Here is a 15,455-nt window from a genome sequence, read left to right as displayed (position 1 = left end):
AAGCTTTCGTGGGCTACTGCCCACTTTGTATGCATCCGAAGAAGTGGGCAGTAGCCCACGAAAGCTTATGCTCTAATAAATTTGTTAGTCTCTAAGGTGCCACAAGTACTCCTGTTCTTTTTGCGGATACAGCCTAACACGGCTGCACTCTGAAACCTAGCTTATAACAATTAACTCTAGTTCTCTCCACTTCCTTTTTGAATACAGCTAGTTACCTACCTCACAAATTAGCATACACTTAACTTGTTACAAGACACCAGGCAGGCTTTGCCAAGATCCTCCAAAAAGCAGACCATCTTCCAAATCATGTGCAGCAAGTGAATTAACTTTTTGTTTTGTTTTGTTTATATTAACAGTTTTTCTTGATTCAGTGAGAAGGACATTGTTTAAAGCTCTGCATTGTTAATTTCTCCTCTAAAGTCTTCTCACCTCTTGAAGTGTAGGTGGAGATAAATTGAAGCAACTCATGTGTAATGATAGCTTTTAAACATCTAAATAAGCAGAATGAGATCAGGAGAGCCACATTTTCAAGTGACTTCACATTTTCTATATTCTTGTGGAATGAGATCTGTAGTTTAAACGCAAGAAAATAAAGGCTTAAGAAAATTGGACTGCAGCTAGGAAAAAGTGGAGTAAAATCTCTCAAATCCTCTTCCAAAAGGTATGCTCCAAGAAGAGGCTACTAGGCAAGCTTAATGGAAGGCTTTCTAGGTCTCTCTCATAATTTAGATATATGCTACCAGGTTTTGCCTTGCTGCCTTTTTCATGTCCTTCTCCCACACTCATTTCAATGCCTACTTGGCCTGGGATACCACTACCTGCTCAGTTTACTCATGTCCTTTCATCCTTCAGGTCCTTCCTTTAAGCATGCTTCTTCTAAACTGCCTGTACATCCCAGCCCTCCCTTCAAGACACATCAACAAAATAAAATTGAGGAGGAAAGAGAAATTAAACAAAATGGGAAATGAACGTAGCACCATTAACTGTCTCCCACTTTCTAGCCTTCATCTGTATGTTGTTTGGGACAGTGACCTTATCTTGGTTGCCTACCAAGTACTTGGCACACTTCTAATGCTAGTAAACAGATATATATACCCATCAGAGATAGTTTATTGTCCAATTGATAGGAGACATTTGGTTTAACTGAAGGATTGTTTGTGTATTTCCAAGAAGGGTAAGAAAACTTCCTACCTTGCTCTTTTTATCTTAAATTCTTCAAGCGAAATCATCTCTAGATGCAAAGAAGGTTGAGAGAGCACTCGACTAAACAAGCTTCATCTGCGTTCCATACAAAACTAAATTATTATATTTCCAGATTTCCCCTTGCTTCTCTACAAGTCACAATGAGGGGAAAAGTTAGACTCCTTTGATGTGAAAAAAGCAATATATCACTTCTCTGAAAGAACATTTCTCAGTCTCTCATGTGAAAAAGGATTAACACCTCCAACAAAGGTCCTCTAGATCACAGAACTAAGCAGCAATACTGAACAGTATTCCTGAGGAGTGGAAAAACTGTATTTAAGCAAGAGATTGTTTGAACTGGCAAACAGAAGCTTTTTAATAGCTGAAGATCTAAGATAAAGGATTAAACCTTTCTGAAGTATCTACACTTAAACTACTCTAAAGACAAGGAAGCGAGTTTAAATTCATGAAAGACCATCTTTGTTTTCCTAAATGAACAATGTTCTTTAGTGTCAAAATAGAATCTATTCACTGCATTGTGAACTATATAAACTTTATTGCAATACCATATATCTGTTAGTGTGGTCTTGTTTAGGGTTTACTTTATTGAATTCTGACTTGATTTGAGCAGCTGCTGGGGACACAATATTTGCCCACATGTAAACTGATCATTATTAAAATATTTTGATGTAGACAAAATAAAGAAATATGCTGATTATCTGTTCTGTTAAAGAATACTTGTTCTGTATGTATAAGAGGAGCATGTGAAATAAAATATTATAGCTTTAAGTGGCAATTTGTGGCATTTTCCCATACACAACTCTTAATTTGATACTTCATTGTTTCATAACATTAGGCATTATATCTAATAAACATGTATATTGGTCTAATACATATTAAATGTTTGGAGCTGTGTTAAGCAGATTTTTATTTTAAAAATAGGCTTGATATCTACTGATATGTAATGTGAGATGACCGCTCCAGAGATCTGAGATGGATATCATTTGCTTGGGATTAGGAATGGGAGGATTTTAATTTATTTATTTATTGCCATTTTTATATTCAAAAGTTAAGTGTAAGAAAATGAAATCCCATAGCACTTCTGTTAGAGCTCCTGATTGTTTAACCAAACCTTTGCTTAACTTGCTGTCTTAAGAACTAAATTACAGCATTTTTTATCTCAAATAGCAAACAGGTAACCTTCTGACCTTTTCAGTAAATCCCCAACTGAACCTTTGAAATTAGACTGGTTTCGCATTTTATGGCACAAAATAAAAATCTTATTCCGTTATAGTGTATCCTGAACACACATTTTATTAAGCTCTTGACTCATTCAGCCATGTGTATTTTGTAAAGTTCCTATGGTTATTGTTTTACAATAGCTGCTTCCAGAAGCATTGTAAGGGTTTCAATTAATCAGCTCTTTGTGTGCTTCAGACTATGCAAATTTATCGCATCAAGCCATTCAGCAGCTCATGGGAAAGCCGTGTACAAACTGTATTGTCTTCTAGCGCCGCCTCTCATTTAGAGTGATGTTTTTAATAAGCGAGCTAATCAAGTTTACTTATGCATTATTTATCTGTTCATTTTAATTCTGTTCTTCTTTCTATCCTATGTCAAATGGGATGTAGCAAGTGATATGATAGATCTGTAAATGATTCAGGTGTTGAAGAAAGCTAATATGATTTAGCACTCCTTTCTTTCCCCCTCTGGAGTTGTGTATATAGTTGTGTAATAAACATGATGGCTAATTAGAGAAACTTGAAGCAAACATACCTGGTACCATATATTGATTTGCAGATTTGTCTATAAATCTGTTCTCCCCCAAAATACTTTAACTATAAAACAGCAATTGTATTTGAAAATAGCCTTTTTATTGAAAGTTTAGCCCATCCTTTTAATTCCAATGTGTACTCTGTCATTGGACACATCTAGTACTGAAAAATCCAGAGTGCACCTATTAAGGAATTACGGTTATTTTTTTCTAACCATATAAGAGTAAAGGAGCTAAACAAGTTCATCCAGTAGTGGGCTTCTTCTCACCTCTGCAGCAGAAATTAGTAGTAATGCTGCTGCCACTTCTATTCACTTAAGTTAGTCCTCTTTGCTCTCCAGTGCACTGCCTGTTGACAGTAATTAGGCTTTTACATATTAGGTTGTTTGACTTTTTAATTTTTTCATTTGTGAGTGTGTGTTTTATTTACGGAAAGTATCCGTATGGTGGCTTGTGAAAGAGACTTCCCCCTACTGCTGGATATTTTTGATTATTAAACAGTGTGTTTTAGAGTCAGGGCCGGCTCCAGACACCAGCGCAGGAAGCAGGTGCTTGGGGCGGCCAATGGAAAGGGGCGGCACTTCCAGGGTTTTCGGAGGCGGGTCCCTTAGTCCCTCTCGGAGGGAAGGACCGGCCGCCAAATTGCCACCGAAGAATGAAGCGGCTTTTTATTTTTTTCCTTCGCCGCTTGGGGTGGCAAAAAAGCTAGAACCATCCCTGTTTAGAGTGGTAAATTCACACCTGCTAGTAAGCAACGACAACAACACGTAAGGGACACAAATTCTAGAGTTTTGAGTCTCTGTAGGTGGAAAAGTAAAATCTCTCAATAAAAAAAGTGAAGAGATGAATGTATCTTTAAGACCCTGATCTTGCTAAGAGATCCACGTTGTGAGACCCAGTCCATGAACAGAGTGGGATTCCATACAGATTGACATTTATGCCCACATGGATCCCTTTGCAGGGTGGAGTGAATATGTAGTCAGGAAATTATCACATATCTGAACACAGTACGGCGCCAGTTAAAGAACAGCTCCTAGTTATCTTCTGTTCGGAAGAAAAGTTGCTTGAAAAGATTTGATTTATTTGGGTGCTGTGTTGCAAAGCACTGGAGTACTTCTCGTTAATTGGATTTTTTAAAATGCTGTTAGTGCAGTTTATAAAATCTATATTGAAATATTTGGAATAAGACTGTTTCAGGACATCTTTTTTTTAAAAGAAATTAATTATATTATGTCTGATCTCGATAATAAATTCCTTGCAAAAGTTTGTTCCAGAATTAAAGGGTTTTTTTGTTTGTTTGTTTGAAGTTGAGTGAATAGGCAGAGACCTAGAAAGCATCTGGCAATCTGCCTGCTTAAGCTCATATTTGTAACGTAAGTCCACATATTTTTTAAATAAAAAAACAAGTTTCACTCCATGTAGAAGAACACATGCAGAATTATTTCCTGAACTCTTTATAGATGTTCAGCTCTGTCCCCAATATGAGAACTGAAATGTGTAGGTGTGGGCAGAATGTGTCCCATAATAGTACAGCATTTTAAAGTAGATCAGTCTCAGACTACATCTCTCACAAGAGATGGGGCATTTAAAGGCGGGGGGGGGGGGAGAGTAGCATTACATGAGACTGAGGTATACATTAAAATATATATATGATGGAGGAAAAAAGTTTTGAGGTGATGAGCAAAACTATTGGCTCCCTAAGTATGATGAATAGGGAATTCAGGCAAAACTATTTTATTTCCTTTTTAATGCCACAGAGGAAGTTTATACCCTAGTTTGAGAGTGTGTTCTTTTTCTGTAGATGGGCATGGTAAAAAATCAGTAGGTAAAGTGGATTTCAGTTCATACTTGGACAGGGAAAGCTCTTTAAATCCTGAGATTGTTCTTTATCCTACATTTTTGGGGGTAATGCTCTATTATCCAATTTCAAAGTGGTGTTGCTATTGTCATGGATGATTTCATTTTATTTTTCATTGCCAAAAGGCTACACTGGATAGAGCTAATTTGCCTGTTTGGGTGTGTGGTGGTTGTCTTTTTTTCCCTGAGGGATTTTAACCCTGCAATGTGTTTTTGCTTTTCACCAATAGACGGTTGTGCTGTAAACAATGGGTCAAGAATTCTGCTTGAGTTGGGCGGGGAATCTGGGGCTTAAAATATGAACCTGTAAATAGTGTGTTTAATATCAACAGGTTTCAGAGTAGCAGCCGTGTTAGTCTGTATCCGCAAAAAGAACAGGAGTACTTGTGGCACCTTAGAGACTAACAAATTTATTAGAGCATAAGCTTTCGTGGACTACAGCCCACTTCTTCGCCACAAGTACTCCTGTTCTTCTTTTTTTTAATATCAACATAATTTCTGTGTGATTAATTTTGTGTTCTGTGCTTTTCCAAGGTCCTGAGAAAATTTGTTTTTTAAATTAAATACATCATTAACAGTATTAAAAAAAAATCTTGATGGTCTGTATATTGCATTAATTTAAGACTAGATAAAAAGTTTCTGGGGATTATTTGTGTGAGATGATCTTAGAATTGTGGGGTAGGAAAATATCTTCAGTCGTGTTCTGCAAATTTAGATGTATACTATATATAATGTTGTAACGTTTTTAAAAAAAATAAAATCTGGATTTAGAATTAAGATTTAGAACTTTTTGAAATGGGGACTTTAAAAATGGCCTACTCAGTTTCAGATCATCAGATTCTGTCTAAATATTTTGTTTTAACTTCTAAGCTCATTATGCTCTCTTTGTGTTAACTTGTATTAAAATCTGTCAGCTATGACTGGTCTCATAAGCACAGTCAGCGGACCAGAATAAGTTAATTATTTACTTGTGTCACTAGTGCTCTTCATCTAATGAAATGCACAGCTGTGTTAGATCTGCAGTTGGATGTGTAGATTCCATTGTTATACAAGTCAGCAGAGGGTAGAAGCCGCTATGATGGAGAGCCCTCAGTTCTTTCTGCTGTTCTGCCTTTCTGTGTCGATTTCATGGATCTTTTATCATTTACTTTCACACAAAACAAACAACACAGTGGCTGTCTGCTATGGGAACCGTCTTGGCATATTAAAGGGTTTTCAGAGCCTCAAGTAATTTTAAGTTAGCTAAAATTGAGTTTTTGGCTTACAGGTGCCCTTAGTCCACATGCAATCTATGAAAACATTAGAAGTGAAAGGGAATGGGGCGAAACTCTCAATTTATATATCCATAAATATTTTTTGGGGGTGGGTGGGAAATGTGCAGTATGCAGAAGATTTAATAACTCTTGTATTCTAATCTGCTTTCACCAAATGATCACATCTTTCTGGGGAAAGGATTGTTAATGATTTGTTGCAAAGAGTTAGGGAAAATTAGTCTGTACTAGATTACAAACTAAACATAAAAATACAAAAGCTCCAGTTGTCTTCCCCTTTTTCCCCTCCCCCATACTTACCATTCTCATTCTATTAACTACTGTCCCATGCACCTATCCCTGTCTTGTTTGGACAGTGGATGAGGAGCTCCCTCCTGAGCAGACGCCAATATCCCTCTGTGAACTGGCTGGTTGGGGGATGCCTTTTTAGGGATGTAACCAGCACCCTCAGTCTTTGCTCAACCCCCTCCAGCCTAGGACTTTTCTGACCAAAGTGTGCTCTGGCAGTTGCACCAGACTGATCTCAAATAGATTGCAGATTCTTTCCACTCTGAGGGCTTCTGGAAAAGATTGACTAAAACACTAGGCTTGGTTCAAAGGAATAGGGTTTTTAGTGCTTGCATTTTAGCACCTGATTTGAGATGCAATATCAGTCTGTATGCCCTGTACAGTGGTGGTCTATTAATCTGTCGAATTAGATTGGAACATTGGAAACAATGTTCAGGGTTGGAGAGGAAAGGTTTGTAAAGTATCGTAAACCAATTTGAATGGGTTTCACACATCTGACTAGCTTTTGGAATTGGTAACCTACTTACCCCCACCTATGATCTTTAAACTATCATGACTGACATTTTTGGAAACTTTTTTTTTTTTTTTTTTTTAGCGTAGAGGGGTCCATATCTGTCTAACAAACTGTAAGGTGTCTGGGACTTGATCATGTTTTCCTTGGTTTCAGAAAGCTCCAAGTACACAGTCTTTTGCGCAGTAAATAAGTACCAACAGAAAACACATTATTTTGGGTCAGTTTTCTCAAAGGCTTGACTTCAGACAAACGTTTTATTCATGCATGTTGGCCAAGATTTAAAAAAAATTTAAAAAAAAATCAATGATTTTCGGTGCCCAGCAAATCCTCTTAAAGGGGTCTGATTTTCAGAAAGCATGCGGCATCCATTCTGAAAATTAGGTCCCTTTTAAGGTGTCACAAGTTAAGTGCCCAAAATCTTTAACCACTTTTGAAAAATGTAACCAGTATTTTCATCTCCAATGCCTTATGTTAGTGAATGAGCAAAATATTACCACCGAAGTTATGTATGGGTATGTTAACTCCGCTGGTTCTGCTGCAAGGGCACTGTTTTGGATGGTGTGGACTGTCATCGTAATGGAATTTATTCTTGCTAAAAAGTTACCCATGAGAAAAAGAGAGGGGAGGGGCTGAATAGTAAGAAAGTTTGGTAGTATCAGTCCTGATGTTGTCTCGCTTTTTGTGAATTGAAATATTTTCTCTTCTCTAGGGGTATGTGGGCTGATAGTACCTCAGGAGGACATGCCATTTTGTGATACAGGAATTTGTCCAGATATCATTATGAATCCTCACGGCTTCCCATCGCGTATGACGGTTAGTAATTTATGTTATGATTAAAAAAAACATTGTCCCAGAAATGGACAGTGAAGTGGATTAACCACAGTAAACAAGGTGTGAAAGTTGGACAACAAGATGCAGCATTGCATTTAAGATGTTCTTCCAGCCTTCATTATGTCACATTGTGTCTGCCCTGGGATTCTTCAGTGGGCTGCTTTGTATATGTCATAAGATATCTAAATAGAATATATAAAATAAATGGTGATATAGTTTCTGGACATCCTGCACATGAGGTGCTGTGCCTGAGACTTGTAGGAAAGCAAAACATACAAGTTATTCAGTCATTTGAGAGAGAGAGAGAGGATACTATCCTTCCCTTAACACTGTTTTAACACGTGCTGTCCAAGCTACGCATCAGCTTTCTTCATTCCAAGGGAAGTTTGCCTACCTATTCTTCTGGCCTTCATCGGTGTGCTTCAAAAGGGATCGAGAGAGAGAGAAACACTAATAGTTCTGACTCTGTCACTGATGGGTTGGTAAGCTTGGATTTATTCAAATCATTGTAATCCAGTCTAAACACTTATGTACCATCACACAGTAAAGTTTAACTAGGTGCTAAAGTGTTTGTAGGATTGAGGCCTAATAGAGTATTTGACTAACTCTGTAAAATAAATGGTTTTCATTGAACTATTTAACAAAAAAAGAATTAAAATAAACTACCCATTTAAAGCTCAGATTTTGTGTCTATTAATGCATGGGGGGAAAATTGGCGCACTGGTCAACTATTGAAAAAGAAACCAAGGAAAACTTCAGATTCCAAATTTCTTTTTGGCAAGAAACTGCTAAACCACCATGAAATAATAGATCCTGAATTGGAAGCCAGCTTCCTATAAAATATAATCTTATTATTGCTCCCTTGTTTTATTCTTTCGCTCTTCCTATTCAGTTCCCTCTTCCTTCAATACCATGATGCATCTCTTCTAGCTCATGTATCTTTTCTTCTCTTGTTAAACTTCAAAATATTTTTCATTGACTCTCAGTGTTGTTTGTTTCTCTAATACAGTGGTTCCCAAACTTTAACAACCTGTGAACCCCTTTCACTAAAATGTCAAGTCTTGCGAACCCCCTCCTAAAAATGAATATTTCCAGGGATTTTCTCCTTTACCTGAGTATAAATTATAAAAGCAGTGATCTTGAAAATATAAAATTTGTTTTTATGACATGCTTATTACACACTATTTATCATTAATTATTATTTATCATTAGTATTTTTATTACATTATGAAAATGGCATCACTCTTCCAAGCTCTCACTTTCGTAGCTTGTATCACTTTGAATAAGCCTGTTATAAGATAAGGCTCCTATGTTTCATCAAAGAGTATCAGATGTGTAACAAGCATGAAGGTATTTAAGAAGCCAACTTAAAGAGTTCCTCCTACACAAGCATTCAGGTCTTGAGCAGTCCAGGCAAACAACGCACATTACAACAAAGCTTCATAATAATTTTAAAAACAGTACTAGCTGCCTATTTAATTTTAAAAACAGCAAAAAATATCCACCTCCCTTTCCATTTCTTATAAGGAGTCTTGAAGTTTAAGTCTCCTCAGTGTGATAGATATGCTTGCTTTGATCTGCTTAGCTCTTAGAAGTCCAGGGGCTCTGGGCTGCTGGCCCCATGGTGCCTGGGGTCCCTAGGGACAGCTCTGTCGGCCATTAGGGAATTTTTTCCCGAGAACCCCTGTAACATTTCGCGAACCCCAGTTTGGGAACCACTGCTCTAATACATACTTTTTCTTCAGGACATTCCTCCTTTTCAGCGAGACTGTGACATTACAATCTGCCTAGCATAAGGAGCAGCTGGGGGGGAAGATATTGACTTGGGAGCTCTCAGGAGTCACAATCTCGCGTCCGGTCTCCCTACTGCTCCAGGCAGGATGTAATCTTTGGGTCTATGCCAGGCACAGCAGATTCTCCCTAACATGCCAGCATAGCTATGTCACTGAATTTACTGGGGACAGAGCCAAGACTCCATCCAGCTGGGTTGGGGAAGTATAAGCTCTACAGAGCCTACTTCCCCATATGAGTTACTGTCCATGATGAAAGTAACTGGTACATAGACCTATGGGAGTGCTTTGCACCCCCTTATGCCCTTGCACTGCCATGCTAGTCAGGCTATATCTGGCCTTTTATTTATTCAGCCTTTCTCCCTTGTTGGTTTTTAACTTCTGTTTTCTTTTTTTCTCACCACTATCTTTCTCTCCTCTACTCCTGCTACTGATCTCCAGCATTTTAATCTCCTTGGTTTTCTGGTAGCGGGGACTAGATCAGAAGTCCCGTTCACCTTCCAAATGTGAATGAGGAGGACGAGCCAGGTGACAGTGAATTTGCAAGTCTTGCCCTCCATGTGCCAGTGAATTGTCAGTTCTGTATTAAGATGCTACATTTTAAAACTCGAGGAGGTGTATCAGAGATGTAACATGGATCTCATGGAAGTACTCTTCCTTTTATAACTTTCTCATGTTTTCCATTGCACAGGTGGGAAAGTTAATTGAGCTCTTGGCAGGGAAAGCTGGTGTCCTAGATGGCAGATTTCACTATGGAACAGCTTTTGGAGGTAGCAAAGTTAAGGATGTGTGTGAAGATCTCATTCGCCATGGGTATAACTACTTAGGGAAGGACTACGTAACATCTGGCATCACTGGGTAAGAACCTGCTGCGAAAATTTAGGCATTTCAGAGTAGGAGTGAGGAAAGGGCAATTTTTAAGTAATTTTCTTTTTAAAAAAAAAAATTGGCAGCAATTTTTATGTGCTGTTAAAATAAGATTTGCAATGTCACGTTTACTACAATAGTACTGTTAAATATGGAATTGGAGGCAAGTGTCTATTCCTTGGGTTATATCTGTGTGTGCTTTTTTGCTGATTATACAGTGATTCAATCTTGCATAGTTGTCTGATCTGTAACTTCCTGCTGTATTGATAAGACTGTCTTCAGAGACAAGGAGTTCAAAGAACATGAGAGAGTTTAGGAACAGGAAAAACCCATATGGCCCAACATGCTTGCCCTTTTAAAAAAGTCTCTTAATCCCACTTTCCTGCTTTTTCACTATTCCTCCCAGTCTCCCCCACCTCCCTCCACTCACAAATCAAATGTATTCAATGGAAAGGATAATCATAGAATATCAGGGTTGGAAGGGACCTTAGGAGGTCATCTAGTCGAACCCCCTGCTCAAAGCAGGACCGATCCCCAGACAGATTTTTGCCCCAGATCCCTAAATGGCCTCCTCAAGGATTGAGCTCACAACTCTGGGTTTAGCAGGCCAGTGCTCAAACCCCTGAGCTATCCCTCTGCCCTCCCAATCAACATATGGAATAAAGTAATTGGCAAGGCAATTAGAATATAAATGAATTCAAGAGACACCTAGATATAAGTGCCCTATTTACTTCTTGATCCCTAAATTAGGTATACATTCTGCATGCATTTCTTTCTATGGATAACATAAGCTATATGAATGATACAAATTAAATGATGTGAATAATATCTTAAATCACAGTTCCACGTCTCTCAAACAGTGAGTCTTAGCTTGCAACTGATAGCACACGGGTGAAATGCAACCACACAGCCTCACTGAAATCAGATGGGCTCTGCACTGGCACAGCAGTTTGCCCCCATGCTATCAGTTGCAGATTCAGAGCCTTATTCTCCACATGAGTGTACAGTAATACACTGTACTGTTATGAGGATGCACTACCAAACTATTCTCTAGAAGTTTATTCATGACTCCATTGCAGATTGTCCTAAAAGTCCAGATGCATTTTTTTAAATAATTCATGACTCCTGGGTTATTTCAAGTTGCTTTGCTGCTGTTCCTATCTAGTAGACTGTTTCATATCTTAGGGTAAAAATGAGCTGACCAAGAAGATTGTGTTTGTTGTTTTTATTCCTTTAGAGAACCCTTGGAAGCATATATCTATTTTGGTCCTGTGTATTATCAGAAACTAAAGCATATGGTGTTGGATAAGATGCATGCCAGAGCTCGAGGCCCTAGAGCTGTCCTTACCAGGTATTGTTGAAGAATGTGTGCAGAGTACTTGCTGTATAATCAGAAATGTGCTAAATTCACTAAGCAGATAAAAGATTAAGGTGGTTTGTCTCTTAGTATTTAACATATTTTATGTTCCTCGTTTAATATTATTTGTGAAAAAAAAAACAAAACTCTTGTGGAACTGTGATAGGAGGAAGTTAGTTTGCAAATCCAAAGAGTCCTTCATAAAATTCAAGTTGAGGCTTCTACTCTATTCTTAACTCATTCCATTGCATCTGGGGAAATGTAGACATGAATCACTGGGTGATGTTTTTAACGTAACAGATATAGATCTATGGTGTTGTTTAAGAGCATTGCTCTCACTTTTTGTTTCAGTCCTCACTGGCATGTTAAAAGCTTTTTTTTTTCTTCTGTTTTTGATGGAACTGTAGTGTTCTCACAACACAGTGTGTGAATGGAAGAAAAACTTCCTTTGATATTGGAGCAGTCACTGGTATTTTTACATAGTACAATTAATGTTGTGACACCAACTTTTGCCCTTTAAATTGTAGCCAATCCATTCATTTCATATTAATGTAAACACCCCTGTCTCTTTTCCCCCTCCCACCCAACCCCAATCCCTGTGGTATGGCCAAGAAAGATCTATACCCCAAGATGGCATTTACCAATCAGTGACCTTTCTGTTCTTATTCAGCATGGTGCTTGTTGGCAATTTCAGCACACCCTGCAATTCATCAGTGTCAAAACTTACAAAGAAGCCTGTGATAAGTCTCCATTTTCAGCTGTTTCATTAAAGATCTGATAAAGCTTCCTCAGTTCCCGTGGTGCGGCTATCATTGCACTAAATATGAATTCTCCAGTCACGTTTGCTTTCATCTGGCTTTCTCCTTGAATAAACATGGGCAAGTCTACACTACCCTGCTACATCAGGAGCAAAAAGGGTCAACACTGGTGTCTTTAGTTTCAAGTTTAGGAGTCAGAGGATGTGCTTGAAAAAGCATGTATGTAATGCAGTATGCTTCCAGAGATTTACTACCTCCATCTACATCAGGGATCTCAAATTCAAATCACCACGAGGGCCACATGAGGACTAGTACATCGGTCTCAGGGCCGCATCACTGACACCTTTTCATATAAAGGTACAAAAGCCCCCCACTCCCTGTTGCTCCCGGCCCCGTCCCCACTCCACCCCTTCCATGAGGCCCTGCCCTGCCTCTTCCAACCCCTTCGCCAAATCCCAACCCTTGACCTGCCTCTTCTCCACCTCCTCCCCTGAGCGTGTGGCTCCCCGCTCCTCCCCCCTCCTTTCTGGAAAGTGCTAAGCACCGCCAGACAGCTGTTTGGTGGCGGGAAGTGCCTGGAGGTAAGCAGAGGAGCGGAGACGTGGCACACTGCCGGGGAGGGGAGTTTGGCGGCCGCAGGAAATAACTCTACGGGCTGCATATTTGAGACCCGTGATCTACATGTTCAAGGACTCTGAAATCTTTCACTTTAATTGGATTTATCTGGCTTCGTGCCCTTGAGGCCAAACAAAGACTCATCCCCCTTCAGCTATAGTCCATATGGCTGCTCATGCTGCTCAAGTTGATAGGCCAAGAGGATCCATCAAACCTTATTTCACTGAATCACTTTGCTTGGAAGTGACCTCTGGTGGATTACCTTGTCCATCTCGCTGCATCATAGGATTGCTTGCATGATCCCTAAATCCTGTGAGACAGCTAGTTGTCCAGTCTAGTCTTGAATATCACTAGTGAAGATGATTCCAAAATCTCTTCTGGAACCCTATTTACCTAACTAGCCCTCCCTTGGTACTTATATGCACCCACCTAAATCTTTGCACCATTACCTTTTGATCCGTTCTTGTTAACGAATGACAGCAATTGATCACTGTCCGCTTTATAACCTACCCTCACATACCTGCATAATAGTCCATGTCTGCTTTTATCTGGCTTTCCCCTTGCTTTTGAGGAAACTAGCAGATTGTTCTATTTAAGCTGCCTTATGACCACCAGTCTTAGAAACTGTTTTTCTCCACTAGTTCATCCTTTCTTATTACCATCACCTCCACTAAGAGAATGAGTTCCAGACTTTCATGTTTGTTTCTTCATCCATTGCATTTTACAGAGGACAGAGTGAACTAACTGTATCTTAAAATGTGAGTCTGTGCTTTGAATAGTACTCCTATAAAAACGACATTTCATTGTGGGGTTCACTGGTTATTGTCTCAATCATTTCCATATCAAATGTGCTTAATTTTGCTTTGTAAAACCATCTCTTTACAACTGTGGAAAACTCCACCTGGGATCCGAGAGTCAAAGCTGGCTTCTTTCCTTCTTGAACATCACTAGTACTAAAGATTCTGCAGATTAAGTGATGCCCACACACAGCTGTCTAGCCTCATTGCCTTAAACGTCCGTTTTTGCTTTTTTACTATTGCTATGCATTGAGCTGATGTGTTCATTTATCTCCTTGATACCTAGATTTTTTTTTCCCCATGAGCAGTTAGTTAAGATAGAACCTGTATATATGTATATAGATAGTCTAATATTTATTCTAATGTGTATTATCTTGCATCTGAATTTAATCTGCTATTCTGTTCTATATAGGTTTTTACACCATCATTGTAAGGATTTGAGGGCCTTCCAGTAGTGCATTAAGCAATGTGACTAACATTTGTCACATGTTTGTCCTCTTATCCTTTCCCCAGGGAGAGGTGTGTGCGCAAGGGAGTGTCTTGTTTTAGTGTTTGTTTGGTTAAAAACAAAAAAGAGAGAGACAGAGCTATATGTTTCTGATAGAGAACACAAGTCACAGAAGTGCACCTTGCCAATGGAGTAGGAGGTGGGAAGGTCCTTAGTTCCTGGGGGAGTTCTTTTCACCGTTGGAGTGGCCCCTGAGAAAGCTCTGTCTCCTGCACAGGTCAGCTTCACCCTCATCGTAGAAAGCTCCGTTGTGTCAGAGGAGCAAAGTTGACTGGGAATCAGACCCTTTCTCCCCGTTAGACTAAATTGGTCAGTTTCAGAAAGCTGTGTCTGTGGGAGGAAAATGTCACTGCAAAGAAAGAGACCTGACAGCAGCTGGTGTATGAATATAAAGGCTTCGAGGGTTAGGCAGTGTCCCTAATTTTAGGCTCATCCTATCCTCTCTGCTCTATGGCAAAATGTTTGGGGTTCATGGGTCTCCACCCCGAGACATAAACGGGTGCCAAAGGCCCCAAATAAAACTCACAGGTAGCATCAAAGAGGACGCTATAATCCTATTGCCCAGTCAGCTCCATATATTATGTAACTACATTTACTTTTCTATGCAGGAAATCGGTGTTGGCTCCTCTGCCGGTTATTTTCTCTTCTTGTGCGCGCACACACACACACACACATACAATTATCAGGGTGAATAACTCAGTCCTAGCTTGTTGCCTGCTTGCATTTTGAAATAATCGGACACACCAGTTTCATAATGCATTGTAAGAAAATAATTTGTAATACTGGTCAGTGTTGCCCTCCACTCCCCAAGGCCTTGGAGCACCCCTCTCTTCCTGTCAGAGATATGAAGGTCCTTTCGATAACATCCCCACCCTTGAGGCCCAGCGATTCAGCCAGCTAGCACTGTTGTTTAACAGGTATCGGTGATCACTGGTGAGCAGAGCAAGACATACTTTCATCCCCCGGGGTTGAGTACCTTTTCATAATGCAGAATAGTGCCATTAAATTGTTGATCTGGGTTGAGGTTTTTAAAGTAAATAAACATT

General features: G+C 39.3%; 1 protein-coding gene across 1 annotated transcript in view; it reads left to right on the top strand.

Annotated features, from left to right (window-relative positions):
* Window positions 1-15,455, top strand: part of POLR3B (RNA polymerase III subunit B) — a 133,492-nt gene that overhangs the window by 103,984 nt on the left and 14,053 nt on the right. The window contains exons 24-26 of the mRNA XM_034778223.1: window positions 7,596-7,699; window positions 10,199-10,365; window positions 11,612-11,725. Coding sequence (XP_034634114.1) covers window positions 7,596-7,699; window positions 10,199-10,365; window positions 11,612-11,725 — 385 coding nt within the window. The remainder of the gene's footprint in view (window positions 1-7,595; window positions 7,700-10,198; window positions 10,366-11,611; window positions 11,726-15,455) is intronic.

The sequence above is a fragment of the Trachemys scripta genome, chromosome 1, assembly GCF_013100865.1.
Source record: "Trachemys scripta elegans isolate TJP31775 chromosome 1, CAS_Tse_1.0, whole genome shotgun sequence".
NCBI lineage: Eukaryota > Metazoa > Chordata > Testudines > Emydidae > Trachemys > Trachemys scripta.
The sequence above is the reverse complement of the archived record's forward strand: the minus strand, read 5'-3'. Positions and strand labels throughout refer to the sequence as shown.